This window comes from Pelecanus crispus, chromosome 11 (assembly GCF_030463565.1).
Source record: "Pelecanus crispus isolate bPelCri1 chromosome 11, bPelCri1.pri, whole genome shotgun sequence".
NCBI lineage: Eukaryota > Metazoa > Chordata > Aves > Pelecaniformes > Pelecanidae > Pelecanus > Pelecanus crispus.
The window spans coordinates 4,862,415-4,881,290 of NC_134653.1; the positions used below are offsets into that span (position 1 = coordinate 4,862,415).

An 18,876-nucleotide genomic window follows, 5' to 3' on the forward strand; every position below is an offset into this window, starting at 1 on the left:
GCTTTCCGAGCCAGTGGGTTGGGAAGAAGGACAAATCCCAACATTTTCACAGTCCTGGTGGGACCGGGAAGAAAAGGGGTGACCTGGGGTACGGCAGGATCGCGCAGCTCCCGGGCACGTCCCGCAGCCTTAGCGCTTGCTGGTGCCTCAGTTTTCCCATCGGCAGCGTTCAGTGGGCCTCTGGTCCTGGGGTGGGGAGATGCACCCCCTGCAGAAATCCTCCATGCCCAGCAGGGAGGTTGTTTCTGGGTTAGAAGGTGACCTCTTCCATTAGCAGCAGGGATGCTTTTTCTTCCCGAATTAGATGGTGGTTTGGAGGCTTTCCAGGGCCGATATCATTCTGCCTGATAGCGCTGGGTTTGCTCCGGCGGCAAGATCCTGCCCGAGCAAGATGGGGCTGCAGATGTGGAAAGCTGCTGGCACCCCGCATCTCCCTGGGCCATGCACGGCTGGATCGTGCCGACGGCCGCATGATCAAAGCGCTCCAATAGCTGCAGATGGGATGTTTTCGGGGTCCCCTCTGTATGCACCAAGTCCCTGCCCATGCCTGTTCCCTGCACGCAGGCTGCACGTTATAAATCTGGAGGTGAGGGCAATCTCTGTCCTGTCTGAATCAGAAATGCTCAAATTTTCTTTCCGGACCTTCCCCGCCAGCAGTTCATGGTGCAGCCGGTGGCGTTATCAGCACCGTGCAAGCGCCCGGTGTTTGTGCATCCAGGATGCAATTTCAAAGCTGGCCCCAGATGTCGGCAGTGACATCGGGCAGGACCGCTGCCTGCCTAAAGCCAGAAGAGCATCGTGGCTTCCAGGCCATTCCTGGGGACCGAGGTGCACCGGGAGCTGTCGCATGGCTCTGGCCACCTCTCCTCCAGTTGCTGCCCATCCGCGGCTGCCCCGAGCAGCCCTGCCGTGGCTAATGTGACAAGGGCAGTGTTGTCAGCGATGCCACCGTGTGCTTTGAAGTCCTCTGCAAACTAGCAACAGCCAAGAGATTTGCCAGAGTCAGGACGTTTTTAGAAAGGCTAATTAAAGCCCATTTTCACCCTGTGCCTCTCAGTAAGCAGAAGCATTTAGCAGTGACCTCAGAGCGATTGAATTTTCACTTGAGCTTTCTATTTCACCTCTAAAAAATGGGATTGCTCTGTAAACTTGTTAGTGAAAGTAACTCGTGATGCCTTGGCTCCGGACCAGGATGAGCCCCACCAAGTCCCGCTGGGCTCTGCTCTCCTCCCCTCCTGCTGCATTTTGCTTGGGCAAGAGGGACCTCTTAATACACACGATGGAGAAATTTGGGATCACTCCACACTATGTTTTCAGGGACAAATCCATCCTGGGGTAACTGTGCTGATGCCAAGGAGCCCAGCTGAGCTTGGCCGCTGGTGTTTTGGGTTGCACAAGGGAAATGGCCCTTCCTTGCTGCTGTCCCTTCCCACCTTGGAGGTCGCAGTGGTTCCTCCGTGGCCACCAGCCGGTTCCTGCTGTTCTTCCCTGCTGCACATCTGGCCTCCAAACCACTGATCTTTCCCTTTTTCCTCTTCCCTGCTCAGCTGCGCCTCATGACAACCTCACGCGCGATGTTTTATGGGCCCTCCTCTACCATGGCTCCACCATCCAAGAACCGGCTGAAGCGCCAGAGCCGGATTTTCTCCCAAGTCTTGTACCGGACGCTGAGCTACAAGGACCGGAGCTCAGCCTCTGCTTCCCCAGCAGCTGGTGAAGATGACCCAGCCGAGCTCTCCACCCAGCTCTCGGCCCCCGGCGTCCTGAAGATCTTTGGAGGCAACATTTGTGCGGGCACCAACTACAAGAGCGTGCTGGCGACGGGCAGCTCGGGTGCGCGGGAGCTGGTGAAGGAAGCCCTGGAGCGCTACGGGCTGAGCCAGCTCAGCGCCGGGCAGTACGCCCTGTGCGATGTCATCGGGAGGTTCGAGGGCCCCGAGAAGCGGTGGCAGACGGAGGGGCTGAGGGTCCTGGGTGACCATGAGAAGCCGCTGCTCATCCAGGACCTCTGGAAGCCCAGGGAGGGCTTCTCGCGGCGGCTGGAGCTGCGCAAGAGGGCGGAGGTGGAGGAGCTGGCGGCCAGGGACGTGGACACCACCACCGCAGGTCAGAGCCGGGCGCGGGGTGGGAGAGGGCCCGGGGACCTGTGACCCCCCCCCACAAGCTGCCTGTGGGAGATAGAGAGACCAGTGGCTTTTGGCTGTGTTTTGGGCACAGGGGGGGTGGTGCAAGTGCTGGGTGGGAGGAGAGCTGTGTTTTAGCTGCAAAGCTCTTGGGTCAAGTCGGTACTCAGCCCTCTCCTGCATAAATTCGGTACCTGCGACCTCAAATATTTACCCCAGCCCGTCTAGGGGTCCATACCAAATCCCCACGTGCAGCTGGGCAGCAGCTGGCAAGACCATTGGCGTTGCCCGCTCTTCCTATCGCCATGAACCAGAATCACGGCATCCCACACCTCGGCACGGCTTTGTGCCTGGCAGAGCACTGTCCCGCTCCCCCGCAGCCCCTGCCCCATCTCCCCACGGGCATCCCCCAGGCCAGACACCCCGGGCAAATCTGCAGGAGCAATTAAGCAAAATGAAAAGCTAATGAAGAAAGAGCAGTGTGCCCCCCCGGAGGTGCCTGATCGAGTCCAGGGCTGGCAGGAGGAGATAAGCGCATCATTAGGAACCGGCAGGTTAATAAGTGACCCCAGCGCAGAGTAATGAGGTTTCCCTCCTACCCTCAGCTAAAAGCCCTGCGAGGACAAGGGCAGAAGGTTTTAAAATCAGGTTTTTAATTGCATGATGCCCTTGATGGGTCTGACCTGCTGATGGACGGGTCTGGATCAGGCTCGGGAGGTGTCAGCCAGGGAATTTTGCTGGGATGGGCACCGAGTGGTTCCTCACGCCTGTAGGAAAGAGTTGTGAGTGTCAAAAATAAGCTAACGATGACGCAGGATTACTGCAGGCGCTCAGCAAATGAGACCCAAGGTTCCCTCACCAGCAGTGGAACAAATGGCCCAACCTGTCCCACGCCAGCAGGGACAGGGCTCCTTTCCCATCCGCTTTAATGAGGGCTGGAAGGAGCCCAGGCACGTGGCGTGAAGGAAACCAGCCGTGGGCATTTCAGGCGAGAGCAGATGCTGCTGGGGTCCCACCAGCTGCAATTTGCAATTGTGATTTTGCCTGCGTGCCCCAAAATCCGAGCGTGGAGTTTGCAGTTTTGGGGGGGGTTGCTTTTTGTTGTGGGCAGGTCCCCATCAGCACAGGGAGCCGAGGATGGGCTCACCTCCTGCCTGGAAATGGGAAGGATGGAGGAGCAGTGGAAAACAGCCCCCAGCCCTCTTTATTAAGGCTGTGCAGGGTGGTCCATTGGCACCCACCGGTGAGACAGGGCTCCCTCCATCCCTCGTGGCGTCCAGTCCTTGCACCTGCTCAGGGAGGGACGTGCCAGGATCGGTCCCAGCTCGCTGCACGTGTGATGCAAATGGCGAGAAAGGGGCTCAGGCCAGGGAGGGATTTGCGAAGGTGGATGATCTGCTCTTCTCTTTGGCTCTTTCTCCAGCTGGGATCAGAGAGCCGTTAAGCACTTTGGGAGAACGGTGACTAAAACCAGCTTCTTTTGAACAGAGGGAAGGGCAAAAGCCAAGTGCAGTGGTTATAGCACACAGCAAGGAGGGCCACGTGGCAGCTCCCTGCCTGAGCGCAAGGTCACATCAACTCTTGGCCTCAAATTCTCCCCTTCAGATGCAGAAAGCAGCATTCCCACCGGTGACCTGGATCCTGGGTGGGCTGGCAGCTGCAGGGAGGGTAAGGCTCCCACACAGGCCAGGGGAGAGGCGGGCTTCAGGCTGCCCGGCACGGGAGCAGTTCCTGACCAGATCGTGTGCCCTGGATCTGGAAATAAGCCCGTTATGCTTTCGATGTAGATATCACTTCATTTGTTTCAGCACTCCTGGGTGGGGTGGTGGAAATTCTCCATTTTTTAAACCTTCAGGCATTTTCCATAGCTGACCAAGCTCTTCTGAGACAGAAAAACCTACACCCACATTTGTTTAGGCTGTCTGCTCTGCAGACTACACAGCCCTTATTTGTCTTACCCATTAAAATCTCACTCCTGCAGCCCTTTCTTCTGGTGGCACCAGGGACTCTGCCACCAGTCCCACCCCGTGCTGGTGGCACTGCCCAAAGGGATGCTGCGGGGCTGGGACCACACTTTCCCACCCTATCCGCAAGCTGCCAGGGATGGATGGGAGTGACGCAGCGTGTCTGGGGGATGCATCTGCTTCCCCCTCATTCAGCACCCCAAAAAGACATGAAACTCCTGGTGTGATGGGGACTGACTGTGAGTGCCCTTCACCAGGGTCACCCTCGTCACCAGCCTCGAGCTGGCAGAGGTCCCCTCACTGAGCATCAGCTGCCCGCCCAGGGTGGTGGGGCACTGGTGTGGAAAGTGCAGCATCTGTGCAAAAATAAAGGGAGTTTGGGCTTGTGGCGGAAGAAAAAAAAAAGAAAAAAGAAAAAAAAAAAGCACAGGGATGCTGCAAAGCAGGATCCCCAGGGCAATACCTGCAGGGCCCTTCCGCATGCAGGGCGTCGCTGGAGCGGCAGGGCTGGGACCGCTGGTGTCACACAAGCTGGTGCATAGCTGCCCACCCTGCTGAGCTGGGGGAAAGGCTCCACACCCATCCATAACCTGTTAGCAAATAGCTTAAGAGTTTTATCTGCTCAGTTACCCATTATCCTAATTAGTTTATTAGCTGCTTCCCACTGGAGAGGAAGGCACTCACTCTTCACGCCACTAATTAGCAGCACAGGTAGAGCGTCTCTGCAGTAAACGAGGCTGACGCCCTCTCTTGCTGCTACCCCCAGCCCTGCTCCTTTTGGGGAGCGACGAGGCAGCGGTTAGGGAGCATCCAGGGAAAACCAGAGGGTGCTGGGAGGGAAATGCAACACTTGGCATCTTCGTGGCATTCATCTTGCAAACCAGCCCCGTTTTGCACCGTGTCCAAAGCTTGCCGGGGCTTTCTTGGGAGGCTGGAGGCTGAATCGCGTGCGCACCTCGAGAAACTTAGGGGTTAAGGCTATTATATTAAAAGATGCTCTGCCAGGTACCTCTGAGGATCTGGCTTTGCTATACCTCAGCACGACTGCATCCAGGGAGGACTCCCTGCAGGGTCCGCGTAGCAGTTACGTTAGGAAGGACTAGCCCGGCGTTAGCCCCTCCTGGGTAAATTCAAAGCATTTCTTCTTTCCTGGGGCCTGTGGAGTTATTTATTGCTTGATTTATTTCTCAGCCAGGAAAAGGGAACCTCTTTCCGAGGCTGAAAGAGGCAGATGCCAGCCAAGATCCCAGGCACCACGACTGACAGGTTTCCCCCTGGGATGCAGAATGGGTTTAGAGGCAGCAGCTCGGCGGGGGCTGGCCAGGGGGTGCGCGGTGCTGCTGCCCAGGGTGCCCAGCTCTCCCTAAGGCAGAGGGTGCGATCCTGCCCCGTTCCCATCCGCATCGCCATGTGGCTTCAGCAGGTGCCAGCTCTGCCCCGGCCGCGCTGTGTCGGGGATGCTCACGCAGTGTTTCGGGTGGGATAACCCACACACGGGAGGAGAAAACAGTACCAGAGGACTGAAAAAGAAAAACCGACCCGTTTTATGGAGCGACTTTGTTATGCTCAGGAAAAGAGCTGTGTTTATCTTTCCAGCGCAGCTCCGGGGTTAGCGGGGAACCTGTGACAGGGGCTCTATCGGCAGTAAAAAAGCAGCTTTTTCCTACACAAAATAAATACAGAAGCTTCCTTTCCCCTAGATAAGGGACCAGTGATGGCGTGTCTCTCCGGGTGGTGGGACCCCAGTCCCTCCCAGTGCAATGAGCCCCAGCCATAGCTGCTCCCCAGGATCTGGCCCCTCTCCTCCTCCCCCCCACGTGCTGGGCTGGGACTCGCATGGCCCCAGCCGTCCTTCACCCTGTTGGCCCATTTCCATGCTGTGGGCTGGGGACAGGGCTCCTGGGGGGAGCCGAGGCCTCCTGCAGACACATTTGGGGTGGCCTTTGGCATCCCCAGCGGCATGGCTTGGGCTGTGCTCCTGCCCGGGCAGGCTTGTTGTACCCCGCTGGATTTCACAACTGCGGGGCGCAGGTGTCCTGTGCCGTGCCGCTGGCTGCGATGGGAACGTGAGCGGGGACGATTGCCTTTTTAAGAAGGACGTGGGGCACTGGACTGCTCGGGGCGGCCTGGCCATGCCTTGCCCTAATCCCAAGGCATGTAAACAGCAGGGGCTATTTTCTCCCTCTCCCACCCCCCCTTCCCCATCCCCATCTCTTTCATTTTCCCAGCAAAGGAGAGCTCTATTTAAAACAAACAAACATTCCTCACCAAATAAGGCAGATGACATTTTTTTTTGGGTCTGAGCTTGTGAGTGTCCCTTTAAGCAGCCCTGGGCACCAGGCTCTCTACTCCGCCATCCCCAAATCCCGCTGGCTGTCCCCAAATCCCGCTGCCCAAAGCCTGCTCGCTGGTCGGCTGAGCCGTGAGTGGGGTTCTGGCTCCGTGCTGCACCGATGCCGCTGCAGTGCTGCTCCTGCAAGCAAATCCTTTAGGTTTTTTTTTCCCCCTCTCTTCGTCCTCCACGAATGCCAGTGACCTGCTCCCAGGAGGCTGCCCACCCGAGGTACGAGCATCGCCCATCGGCCCCGCAACTTCTCATTTCTCCTGCAGAGCTTGAGCCACGCTTGCAGCATGGAGGGGCCCGCGGGGACCCCCCCGGGGCTGGGGACGCCACACAAGGGGCTGCTTTTGCAGCTCAGCCGGGCCTATTCATTCACTCCAGCATTCGTCTTGCAGACAGCTCTGCCCGAATCGATGCTTGGGAGAAGTTAATTACGGCTTGCTCCTGCGGCAGGCGGGCAGGCGGGCTCCACTGCAGCTCGCAGCTCCCATACCTGCCTGGTGCATGGGGAGACTGGAGGGGCTCCCCGCAGCTCCGGCTTGCTGCTGGCCACCGAGTGCTGAAGGCCCGAAAGCGGCATCCGGGCTCTTTTTTTTTTCTTTCTTTCTTTTTTTTTTTTTTTCAAAAATTGAGCTAAATTTCTTTTTAGCACAGATTTCCCCCCTCTCCCCAGTCCTGGCAGCGTGGCCGGGGTGCGTGGGGGATGCTGCGGATGCTGAGCCCGGCTCGGCTGCCTCGGCTGCTGTCAGTGGGGTTGGGGGGCTGGGGAGGACTGGGGCACCCTCTTTTTGACGATGGCGTTGGGGCACAAAGCTCCCCGCGTCGGTGACCTGGCGTCACCCTTCGGGGAGGGCAGGGGACCAGGAGCCATCAGCCCAGGGAGGGTGCGTGGTCCCGGGGGGGGGGGACACGGGACGGGACTTTCAGCCGCTCCATCCCCGCTCCCGCGCTGCAGCATCCCTCCAGACCGGGGGTGCTGCGACTGCGGGGGTCCCGGGGAGGTGGCGGGGGCTGAACGCTGCTCTCCCCCCCCCTCCCCCCCCCTCCCCAATTCCCGCAGGCATCAACGCCCAAGCGCGGAAGCTGCAGCGGCACCGGGCGCGGGGGGCCCGGCGGCCGCCGGCGGGGGCTGAGCGGCGCGGCCCCCCCCCGGCCCTGCGGCGCAGCCTCAGCGAGACCAGCCTGGGCACCCCGGCTCGGCGGGCCGGGGCCGGGGCCGGGGCCGGGGAGCGGCTCCAGCGGCACTGCTCCACCCTGCCCGGCAGCCCGGCGGCGGCGCGGAGCGGCGGCAGCATGCGGTACTCCCTCTACCAGTCCCCGCACCTCCTGCTCCTGCAGGGCTACAGCCAGCAGCATGTAAGCACCGCGCCGCCAAGCCGCTCACCCCCCCCCGCACCCCCCGCACCCCTCGCTTTCCTCCCCGCCCCCCGCCAAGCCCCGGGGAAGAGGGGCTGCTTGCATGGCCGGAGCTGCTGGGGTAAGGGGGGGTGGCGTGGAAGAGCATCCTTTAGGGAAGGAGCGGGGCCAGCTTGGGACTTTGCAGCCTTGGCAGCCTTCCCAAGGCTTGTCCCCAAGCCTGTCCCCAAGCACGGGGGGAGGGGTGGTGGTGGTGGGGTGGAAGAGCATCCTTCAGGAAACGAGCGGTACCAGCTTGGGACTTTGCAGCCTTATTCCCAAGCACGGGGGGTGGGGTGGGGTGGTGGTGTTGTGGAACAGCATCCTTTAGGAAAGGAGCAGTGCCAACTTGGGACTTAGCAGCCTTATTCCCAAGCCTTGTCCCCAAGCACAGGGGGTGGGGTGGGGGTGGGGGGTGGTCTTGTGGAAGAGCATCCTTTAGGAAATGAGCGGTACCAGCTTGGGACTTTGCAGCCTTATTCCCAAGCACGGGGGTTGGTGGTGTTGTGGAACAGCATCCTTTAGGAAAGGAGCAGTGCCAGCCTGGGACTTAGCAGCCTTATTCCCAAGCCTTGTCCCGAAGCATGGGGGGTGGGGTGGGGGTGGGGGGGTGGTCTTATGGAAGAGCATCCTTTAGGAAACGAGCGGGGCCAGCTTGGGACTTTGCAGCCTTATTCCCAAGCCTCGTCCCCAAGCCTGTCCCCAAGCATTGGGGGGGGCACGGAGCTGGGACCTGTGACCCCTGGTCAAAGCCGCAGAGGGGCACGGGGAAAGACCCCGGAGCAGCGTGCCTGCCCTGGCACAAGGGAGACCCGGTTCTGCAGGTGATGGCTGAGCTGCCCTGTCCCCTGTCTGGCTGCTTCGTTAGTGGCAAATGTAATGAGGCAAGGAGACAGCGCGTCTGGGAGCCCCCGCTCCAGTGCTGGAGGCACTTGGAGAACTGGAAAGGACTGGGACAGCTCTTGTAGTTAATGGCTACTTTGTCCACGTTGAGGATCTGGCTGTTGCAAGTGTTCTGGCAGGGTGACACTGGCACTGCAGCCCTCACCCATCTGCAGCCACCCCGTTAGTGCAGGTGGGGAAACTGAGGCACGGGGTGGTTATGTGAGCTCAGGGCATGTGGGCAGGCTGGAGGAGAAGGCAGGGCAGGGAGTGGCTGCTCTGACCGGGGTCCCACCATCACACCCCGGGCAGGGGGACGCAGGCATTGGTGCAGTCTGGGGGGAGAAGGTGGGAAGGAAAAGCAGCGGCGGGGGGGGAGGGTGAGAGGTGGAGGGAGGGCTCCTTCTGCCCAAAGCAGCCCCATTTACTGCATGCCCAAAGTTATTGTGCCCTTTTATTAGCGTGCCCAAAGCAGGGATTGCTGCTGTCCTGCTCGGCAGTGAGGAAAATGGAAATGTGGCTCTGCCGTGCAAAGGTGCAGCAGGCGGATGGGCGGCTGGGGACGGCGGGAGGCTGCAGCACCCACCACACTGCAGGGAGGAGGGTCCCTTCTCCCCCCCCTTCCCGGTTCACGCCGCATCTCTCTGCTTGGCAGGACAGCTTGGTTTACCTGCTGAACCGCGAGCAGCACACGGTGGGCCAGAGGACGCAGGCGAGCAAGCCCAGCATCAGCCTGTCGGCCCCCGACATCTTGCCCCTGCACTGCACCATCAGGAAGCTCCGAGCTTCCCGGCATCACTGGGAGGAGAAGCTGGTGCTGGAGCCCATCGCCGGCGCCGGCATCTCCGTCAACTTCGCTGAGGTGGCTCGGACAGTCGTGCTGCGGCACGGGGACCTCCTCTCCCTCGGTCTCTACTACCTGCTCCTCTACAAGGACCCCATGAAGGCGCAGCCGCTGCCGGCGCAGACCCTGCTGAGGCTGCGAGCCCTGCACCCCGCCGTCCCCGAGGGTCCCCCCGTCTGCGGGGCGTGCGGCAGCCTGCTGAAGGAGAGGGACCCTGCCACCAAAAAGCGGGGCCCATTGCCCGTCGGTGGCCCCAGGCCGCCCCGCAGAAAGCTGCTGCTGGAGTTCGAGCCGGCGGCCGAGGACGTGCTCCTGCGGCGCATCATGACCCTGATCGAGCCGGGGGGGGACGACCACAAGCTGACACCCGCCTTCCTGCTCTGCCTCTGCATCCAGCACTCGGCCACCAGCTTCCAGCCGGGTGACTTTGGGCAGCTGCTGCTCAAAGCGGCCAAAATGATCCAGAGGACGGTGTGGGTCAGTTGGTGGTGGGATGGGGGTGGTGGTGGGGTGGGGGTGTTGCTGGACCCCACCCCCAGGGGCTTCCCCCAGTCCAGCACCTGCCAGCGAGTGCTGGTTGGGGTGACGCTCGTGCCGCCCCATCCCGCTGGTTTTCATTTTGCTTTCCTCTTCTCTCCCTGCCCAGGAGCGGACACGGGAGCTGGCTGAGAAGCAGTCCCAGCAGTAAGTGCAACCCACCACCCCTCCTCATTTTGCCCTGAAATGGGGAGAATTCAAACCAATTCTTCCACAAGCAAGGGGAGCCCGTGGCTGGTTATAACCACCCTCCCAGTGCCGGTGCACGCTGCCTTTCCCTGCTCAATGCCACTCATTTGCCTCCCCGGTCCCTTCAGCATAGTGCCTGCAAGGACCCTGCTTGGGAATGTGTGGGGCTGGAAAAGCAGGCGAGCTCGGGGGGGGAATAGGACCTGCAGCAGCTCTGGGGTCTTCTCTTATCCAAGACCAGGCCCAGGCTTTGCACATGTGGCTTCAGCATCCCCCAGGGACGTGGCAGGGATGGCCGTGGCGTGAGGTCTCACTGTGTTCGTGCTGAAGAGCCCCTGCAGAGCGAGGACGGGGCTGGCGTTGCGTGTGTGCATGCAGGGCTGGCGGCACATGGTGTCCTGGGGTGGGGAGCAGCACCCTGGGGCCGTCACAGTGGTGCGGGGGGGGCTGGCTCCCAGCAGGGCACGAGGCTGGCTTCCCAGCCATTTCCAAAATCCAGGCTCCAAAGCAGCATCTGGAGAAACTGTTGGTGCTTGCTGTGAGCTCTCCTTTAGGACAAGTTCCGAGGATGCTTCCCAGGCCTTTCCTATAGCAGGAAAAAGCGGTTCAGCAGTTGAGAAACTTCCCAGATGCTTTTTATTTATTTTGTTTTATTTTTGAACAGCTCAGCGCAGGCAGGCTGGGTTTAACCGTCCAGAGTTGGCAGGAACAGCACATACTTCTCGGGGAGAGCTGCTCTTCAGCCCTGAGTATTTGCTGCAGTTCAGCTGTATTAGGGGGAGTCCCCACCCAAAAAGTGGCACCCCACAAAGGCCAGGTGGCCTTTGGCCAGCCCAGTCCCCACTGGGTCCCCTTCACTGTCCTGCAGAGCAAGAACCACCAGATTTTTGCTTGCAAAGGGTCTTCCTAAGGGGGTGCTGGGCTTGGGGGTGGGTGGGTGCAAATGCTCTCCTGGCATCGCCCCAGGCTGGCTGTTTTCTCCCCAAAAGCTTGAGTGGGGATGCTGAGGAGCAGCAGCCGTAACACCCGCTGTTTCCCCCCAGCCAGGACCCTGCCACCCTGTCCCGCTTCAGCATCACGGACCTTCTCCCAGACCTGCAGCACATCCTCTTCTGGATGGCCAACGCCATCGAGGTCCTCTACTTCATCCAGCAGAAATCACCCACCTACATCCAGAGCATGGAGGAGGAGCTGGACGTCAGAGGTAGGGCTGGATGCAGCGCCCTGCTTGCTTCTGCGGCCGCAGCGACTTTGCTCTGCTAATCCCCAGATGCACGGGTGGTCAGTGCCCCCAGGAAGCTCCTTTAGCCCCCCCGTAATCCTCATCAGCAGGGATGTCTCCGTGCTGCAGGCTGGGGTAATCTGCGCGGGAGGAGCAGCCTTGCATCGTGCCGTGGTGCTGCTTGGCTTCGGGGCCAGGTTGTGTTGCGTTCGCAGCCGAGCTGAGCCTTTCCGCCACGGCAGCACGCAGTTAATGCCTCGGGGGTGGCTTTCTGCCCCCCGGCTGCTGCCAGGGCACCTGGATTTGCAGGTAGCCCTGCAGAATTGCTCACCGGTGAACCCGTGTTAATGCCAGCAAAAAAAAAAAAAGAAAGGAAAAAAAGGAAAAAGGGATTACATCAGCCTCAGAAACCTTCTGGTCTATGCAGCAAGTTAACATGTTCGTGGGCCAGACGGGCTGTTGGATGGAGGGGTGCAGCCCTGGGCTGCCCGCGGGCAGAGGCCACCGTGCTGCAGCGCCGGGCTGTGCTGCCAGCAGCGTTGAGCCATGGGCGACGGCAGGCGGGCGCTCTCTGGGGCAAGAGGAGCCTCTTTGCCCCTGTTGAGGGATGCCGTGGTGGTGATGCCAGCCCGGGAGTATTAATAACCCCCACCCCGGGAATTTGGGGAGCGGTGAATTCCCCTCACCTTGCTGCTGCGGGTTTGCCTCCCCATCCTCCTCTCTGCCTTGTAGGCTCCAAGGAGTCTCTGTTCTCCTCGACCATCACAGCCAGCGAGGAGGCGATGACGGTGCTGGAGGAGGTGATCATGTACACCTTCCAGCAGTGTGTCTACTACATCTCCAAGGTACATGCTCCCTGGGGAGGGCGGCCGCGTCCCACGGGGCCAGCACGAGCATCCCCAGCAGCTCTCAGGCTGCGCAGGAGGGTTTTTTAAAGCTTTTACTCTTTGGCAGTTGCATCACGCCGAGGTGTTTTCCTTTGGGCTGAAGTGCCCCGATTTTTGGTCGCGGACCAGGAGAAGTATTGAATTACTGTGGCATGTTTCCCTGCCTGCAGTGCAGTGGCTTGGGAGAGGCGTTTGGGGAGAGCTGCCTGGCTCCGGCCGGCGCAGCATAATGGTGCGATTCAGGGCGCGATGGAAAGGGGCCCCTGGACCGTTGCCGTTGGACCGCGAGAGCCGGGCGGCATCGGGAGCGGGGAACAGAGCGGGCAGTGTGAGGCAGGAGAAAGGCTGCTGTGTGCGGGACAGCCCTGCCTGTCCGCTGGCGTCGGCGCATGGGGACCAGGGGTTGCTCCTGTGCCGCTCTGCCGGAGCAGCACCCTCCTCCCAGCACCTTCACCTCTCCCTTAGCCTCAGCAGAGGTGGGTGCTAGGTGCTGCTCTCCTATTTAAGCAATAGGGAGAAGTCATCCCCATTGGTCCTGGTTTTTCTTTCACCCTCGTGTCCAGCTGATCAGCCACTGCCCTGGTTCAGATCAGTTTTCAGATCCCTTTAGCTGAGCTATCCCATGCTGTCACCTCCAACTGCTGAAAGCACGACACACGTTCATTTTTATTTTTTTTTTTTAAACACTTGCGCAACAACCGGAGTGCATCGAGGCGGGGGGGTAAGTGAGGCCAGCCCCTTGCCGGAGCAGTGCCAGCGGGGCTTGCTCAGCTTGCGGAGGTGAGGGGGTCAGAATGGTTTGGCTCATGCAAAAAAAAAAAAAAACCAAAAAAACCAAATCAGTCCGCTGTGAACTTGCTGCTCTCCCTGCAGTGTCTGTATGTGTCGCTGCCTGCCCTGCTGGAGTGCAACCCCTTCCAGGATGAGAGCCGGGAGAGCTGGCGGGCGTCCCCGCCACTGCCCGAGGAGCTCCGCAGGGTCGTGCTCATCTACCAGGGGGCCCTGGACCTGCTCCGCCAGTACGAAGTGCACCCGGAGATCACCTCCCAGATGTTCGCCTACCTCTTCTTCTTCTCCAACACCCTGCTCTTCAACCAGCTCCTGGATAAGGGTCAGTCCTCCTCGAACACCCAGCGTGGCCTGGATAACCTGTAGGGGACCGGCCCTTCAGGAGACCCTCCAGTCCATCCCAGTGCCACCTCGGGGGGTACAGGAGGGAGGGGGCTTCAGGCAGCTTGAGGGGGATGCAGATGGGCAGGTCTCAGCACAGCTGCAGGGAGGCCAAGCACAGCCCCAGCTGCTGTCTCCAGGGTCCCTATTCCCAGGAAGGGTTTAACCCCATGAGTGCCCCATCCTCACCCCCTGAGGAGCATGGCCCTTTTGAGCCTGAGCAGAGGCTGAGAGCAGTTTGGAGGGGCAGCTCATTAATAAACTACTGCAGCCTGCTTTGTAACTGAGGTGCTCGTTAGTCCTCATTAACGCAGCAGCCCCATTGCCTGCTGTTAGTGCCAGGCGAGGTCCAGCCACCGCCTGCAGTTACAGCTATAGGATGCTGGGGACGTTAACCTGGATTTATTTTGCTGCCCTGGGCAGCCCTACCCCTGGGGCAGGGGCTGGGCTCTGGCCGAAGGAGGGGAGCACTGGGGGGCCGTTCCCTGACACGCAGTGATGGATGCTCTGCCTCCGCAGGCTCCTCTCTTGGCTGCTTCCACTGGTCGCAGGGCGTGAAGCTGCGGGCCAGCGTGCGGCTGCTCCTGGAGTGGCTGCATGGCGTTGGCTTCGAGCAGCTCGCCCAGCAGTTCTTCGCCAAACTCACCAGCGTGGCCAACCTGCTGGCCATGCCTGGCTCCCAGCTGGTCCAGGTGAGAGACCCTGCTTGGCATTTGGGGGGTCCCTGCAGTGATATGTCCCTTCTTCTGCAACCTGCCACCACCTCCCCCTTCCTGCGGTGGTGGGTCCATGGGTGGGCTCACTCCATCTTGCCCAACCTCTCCCTCCCACCCCCTCGTGAGCCCCTGCTCCTCGGAGAAAGCAGCTCCTCACCTCTGCAATTCGCCCCGCGCTCTGTCTCCTTGCTCAGATGACCTGGCCGTCCCTGCGAGCCGAGTTCCCGGCGCTGAGCCCCGCGCAGCTCCACCGGGTGCTGAGCCAGTGCCAGGTGGTGATGGATGTGGGCTGCATCGCAGCGTGGCAGCCCAGCGAGGAGGAGAGCCCGGCCGCCTTCCAGCCCGGTGAGCCCCTGGCTTCACGCTCAGCGCTGCTCCGGTCACTGTGCTCTGGTCACCCGCAAGCTCCCTCCAAAGTTTTTATGTATAAACCAAACAGGCAATTCCCTTCCCCTCCCTGGGACGCCTGTAGTAACTGCAGCGATCAGGAATAACCATGGTGCTGTGATTTGGATATTGCAAAGGATGCAAAGCGCACTCAGAAGGGCTTGGGGCTCTTTCTGCATTCCCAAGTGAGGGATGCTGCTGCCTTGCAGCTCGCCGTGTCCCCAGTCCCCTCGGGCAGACCGCATGTGGCCGAGAGCTGGGAGGCAGGAGCGGGGTGCAGCCCGGGCTGGTGCCAGCCTCCCTCCCTCTGCCTTTCAGCTGAGGTGCTGGAGTCCTTCGACAATCACCCGCCCATCATCCTGCCCAGCGGGGGCTTCAAAGTGGACCTGGAGGTGGAGACGTTGGACGACAACATCTACCGGCACCTCCTTTACATCCGCCACTTCCTCTGGAGCCTGCAGAGCAAGAGCCCCCGCACCAGTGAGGGGCCAGGCTCAGCACCCCCAAAGGTAGCCTGTACCCCACGGAGGGGCTGTTCCGCTCCTGGGGGGGGGCAGGAGGGTCTTGGGTCCCTCTGGATTCCCCTCCAAGACCAGCGCCAAGTGCTTGCTGCCCTGCCCTCATGTAGAGCTGCTAATCCCCCAGCCTGGCGGGTGCGGGAAGGTGAGCTGGAAGGACAGGCTCGTCCCAGCAATCTCGTTAATGGGGAGGAGGGAGGAAGGGGGGGATGTCTGCAGGCAGCGCTCCACTTCTCCCTGCGTGTTCCCCCTGTCCTCCCTGCCCTGCCTGTCCCCGCGTAGCCGGGCAGGCTTGCACAAAAGCACTAATTAGCTAATGCCTATAAAGCACAGGGGGGTGAGACGTCCTGCGGGCCCTAAGCTCAACTGCCATTCATCTGCAGCTCCCTCGGGAGGACGTCCCTTCAGCAGGTCCCCTTCTCTCCCGCCCTGTCCCCATCGCCTGCAGCACCCACAGGCACCGCTACCTCCTCCTGTCACCCTGGGCTCCCCCAGTGTCCCCCTCCAGTGAGATCCCCCAGCAGGGACATGACCAGGAGTCCCCTCCTGGCTGGCTGTGAGCATCCCCAGCACGGCCCTGGCCACAAAACTGGGGTGTGGGAGCTGTGCTGGGAAGCCAGGACAAGCCCTGGTGATTGTCCGAATTGCCCAGGCTTTGGCTGGAGCCTGCAGCCACCCTGCCTGCAAAGCAAACAGGGTGGTGGGGTGCAGGTAGGGTGTGAAAAGCACACACAGGGGGTCCCACAGAGCATTTTTCTCTAAGAAAGAGGCATGCACGACACCAGATGTCCTGGAGGTGAGCGAGAACCTGGCTGCTGCCCTGGGGAGCACCATCACCCAGGAGGATTACTGCTCCCGGGGGGGCTGCACTGAGCTGGACGGGAGCCCTCCGCTCTGCCTGGCCACCAATGGCTGCCCCTGCGAGCACCCCGCCGGCGAGCCCCAGCTCCAGGAGAAGCTCAAGCAGCTGCAGCTGGGCAGGGGTCTGGCCCCCAAAGCCGGCACGGCGCCCACAGACCCCTCCTGCCTGCTGACGCCACCCACCACCCCCCTGAACTTCGACTCCGGGAGTCCAGAGTCCCCGCAGGGCACCAGCAAGGGGCTGCAGGAGCCCCGGAGGAACGGGATGAATGGCACCAAAGGCAGCACCCCTGAAGGTACCGAAAGCTGGTGCTGCCCTGCTTTTGGGATGCGGGATTGGGGCACGAGGGTGTTTGCTGCTGTTCTCCTGCGCAGCCCTCCCTGTACACATGGTTCCTGCGGGGACTTTAGTGCTCGGACAAGGCGGGTGAGAGCAGATGAAGCATCTCACCCAGCTCCTGCCCTGGCAGAAAAGCAGTACCCGAGGTCGGCTTTGGTGGGGTTTTGGGGGGCAGCTTTCTGTGGGAGGTTGTGAGGCTGGGTTTGGGCGATGCCAGAGCGGTAAGCCAGTCTCCCCGCTGCTAGGATGCTCGCCGACCCCCTACGACTACCCCACGCCAGAGTCTTCCAGCCGCAGCTCTGCCACCGATGACTTCTGCTACGTCTTCGTGGTGGAGCTGGAGAGAGGACCCATCGGGCTGGGGATGGGGCTGATTGACGGCTTGGTGAGTTCTGACCGATTGCGGGACAGGGCTGATGCCCCTCCAAATAGCTGCAGTGGGACATGTGGGACATGTTTTATACCCCAAGAAAAGCCAGCAAAGATGCTAATGGCTTCCCACAGGAGCTAGGCTGCTTCTCCTGGGGAAAATGAGGCACAGAGTGATCTCTTGGGAGGAGCAGATCTCTGCTCCTGGGTCTCTGAGCCGTGCACGCAAAGTCCATCACAACTGTCCTGCAGCTGGAGAGAGCAAACACGCTCAGCACTCTTGTGGAAAGAAAATGACTCAGCTGAGGTCTTTCCTCCACCCTTCAGCGGGTGGCAAGGGAAGCGGAGAGGAGCAGGGAGGCTCACAGGGTGTCGGAGCAGCTCTGCCAGCGCCGGCGTAAGGCAGCGTTGCAATCTGGCTCAGTGGATCATCTTACTAAGTGGCCTTCCATTAGTCAGTAGGAAACAGGGCATCACCGAGCTCCTGGGACGGCTGTGAGTAAAGAGCTCTCATCCCAAGATGGCTGCAGGTTAACGATGCTTTACTCTTAATTAAACTGAACAAGAAAAGATTGCCCCCACCTCTCCTTTCTGTGTATAAATTGATCTAGAACTGAAGGCTTGCGTTTCCTTCCTGTTAGTGTCACCGTCCCCATCGCCGCCAGGGTCCCGCCTGGCATCAGACACCCGCTTGGCTGTGAGCTGTCACCCTGCCTGGGGAGCTCAGCCCCTTAGGACCACAAATCTTCTGTGTCCCCTCCACCCTGGCTGGTCACTCACCACCTTTCCCTGCCAACAGCACACTCCTCTCTGCTCCCCGGGGATCTACATCCGCACCCTGATTGAGGACAGCCCCGCGGCTGCCGACGGCAGGCTCTCCATTGGGGACCGCATCCTGGCTGTCAATGGCACCAGTCTCATCGGGGCAGACTACCAAAGGTGAGTCGCACCTCGCCGGAGGGCCCCGTCTGCTCTCGGCACTGTGGGAGTTAATGCTCAAGTCCAGGTTTTCAGCTGTTTTGCAGCAAAGAGCTGCACAGGATCTCCGACTGCCTGGTGCTATGGTCCCGGCCAACAGCGCAGAGGATGCTGTGGTACGGGCAAGCGGCAGAGAGAAGAGCGACTTGTGCAGGACACTGGAAAGGGGGGAAGGCAGCTGTGTGGAGGGGTTTGGAAGAGGGATCAGGGAGCAAAAGCTGCAGAGCACATTTAGGAAATAAGTGAGAGCCCCAGAGGTGGGTCTCAGCAATGCAGAGCTGCTCCAGCCCATCCCACGCCAGGCTTCCTCTCAAAGTGGGATGGAGCAGCTCGCACCCTGCCTGGCTGTCCGAGGCAGAGCTCAGGTGCCCACGGGGCAGAGCAGCCCAGGGCTCGTTTGCCCTCGTCCTGGCAGCACTTGTAAGGAGGCCAGGCTTCCCGTAAAGCCACCAGCAGAAGAGAAACAGCCCCTGCTTGTAACACCGAGCAGGCACAAAGCAGAGAGTGGGGGGCATTCTGCAAATGGGGGGGGGGGGGGTGTTTTGCAAATGCCGATGACCTGGCAGGCTCCTGGGGGGCTGCCAGCCTGCGGGGAGCCAGAATTCACCTCTCTCCCTGTTGCCACTCTCTGCAGTGCGGTGGACCTCATCCGCTCCGGAGGGAAGAAGCTGCGGTTTCTGGTTGCCAAGTCAGACATGGAAATAGCCAAAAAAATCAGTGCCAGCTCCTCTTCCTCCTAGTTCTTGTGGTACAAGGGTCCTTGTGCAACAGCCTGCAAGCACGGCTCTGGTTAAGGCTGCCCTCGGGGAGCCTGGAGTGCAAGAGGGAGGACCAGGACTCCACAACCGCCCTCGATTTGCTTTTCGACACCTTGCCCCTGCGCTGCAGCAGATGAAAGGACATGCAAGGGCGATGCACGCTTCTCCCACCGCGCTGGCTGGGAGCATCATTCCTGATCAATTGCCTGGCCTCATCTTATATCCTGTGTCATCCTTCTCAGGAGCTTTCCTGTTCCTTCGTCCCCTCTGGCAGGGGACAGGAAGGGGATGCTCCCCCCATGGGGGCTGTAGGCAGGCTTCTCCATTCCTCTAGGCTGACAGCTCGGCATGATCTCTCATGCTGGCAGGCAGAAGGCTTGAAACACCTTTGGGAC

The 18,876-nt window shown here is 60.5% G+C and overlaps 1 protein-coding gene across 1 annotated transcript; it reads left to right on the forward strand.

Moving 5' to 3' along the window:
* Positions 1-1,559: 1,559 nt before the first annotated feature.
* On the forward strand, positions 1,560-18,463 carry RADIL (Rap associating with DIL domain). The gene is made up of 14 exons (XM_075719011.1): positions 1,560-2,106; positions 7,489-7,784; positions 9,361-10,026; positions 10,196-10,233; positions 11,319-11,479; positions 12,230-12,342; positions 13,258-13,495; positions 14,074-14,246; positions 14,465-14,615; positions 14,976-15,166; positions 15,939-16,332; positions 16,622-16,761; positions 17,545-17,684; positions 18,358-18,463. Exons 1-14 carry the CDS (start codon positions 1,575-1,577, stop codon positions 18,461-18,463), a joined length of 3,339 nt encoding a protein of 1,112 aa, XP_075575126.1. The 5' UTR covers positions 1,560-1,574.
* The last annotated feature ends 413 nt before the right edge of the window (positions 18,464-18,876 follow it).

What these genes read in the sequence shown, in the direction of transcription:
- RADIL (XM_075719011.1), top strand. Translation starts at nt 1,575, where the DNA reads ATGTTTTATGGGCCCTCCTCTACCATGGCTCCACCATCCAAGAACCGG. An exon ending in CAGGCTCAGCACCCCCAAAG is followed by an intron (nt 15,167 to 15,938) that starts GTAGCCTGTACC and finishes TTTTTCTCTAAG; the next exon opens with AAAGAGGCATGCACGACACC. An exon ending in CAAAGGCAGCACCCCTGAAG is followed by an intron (nt 16,333 to 16,621) that starts GTACCGAAAGCT and finishes CCCCGCTGCTAG; the next exon opens with GATGCTCGCCGACCCCCTAC.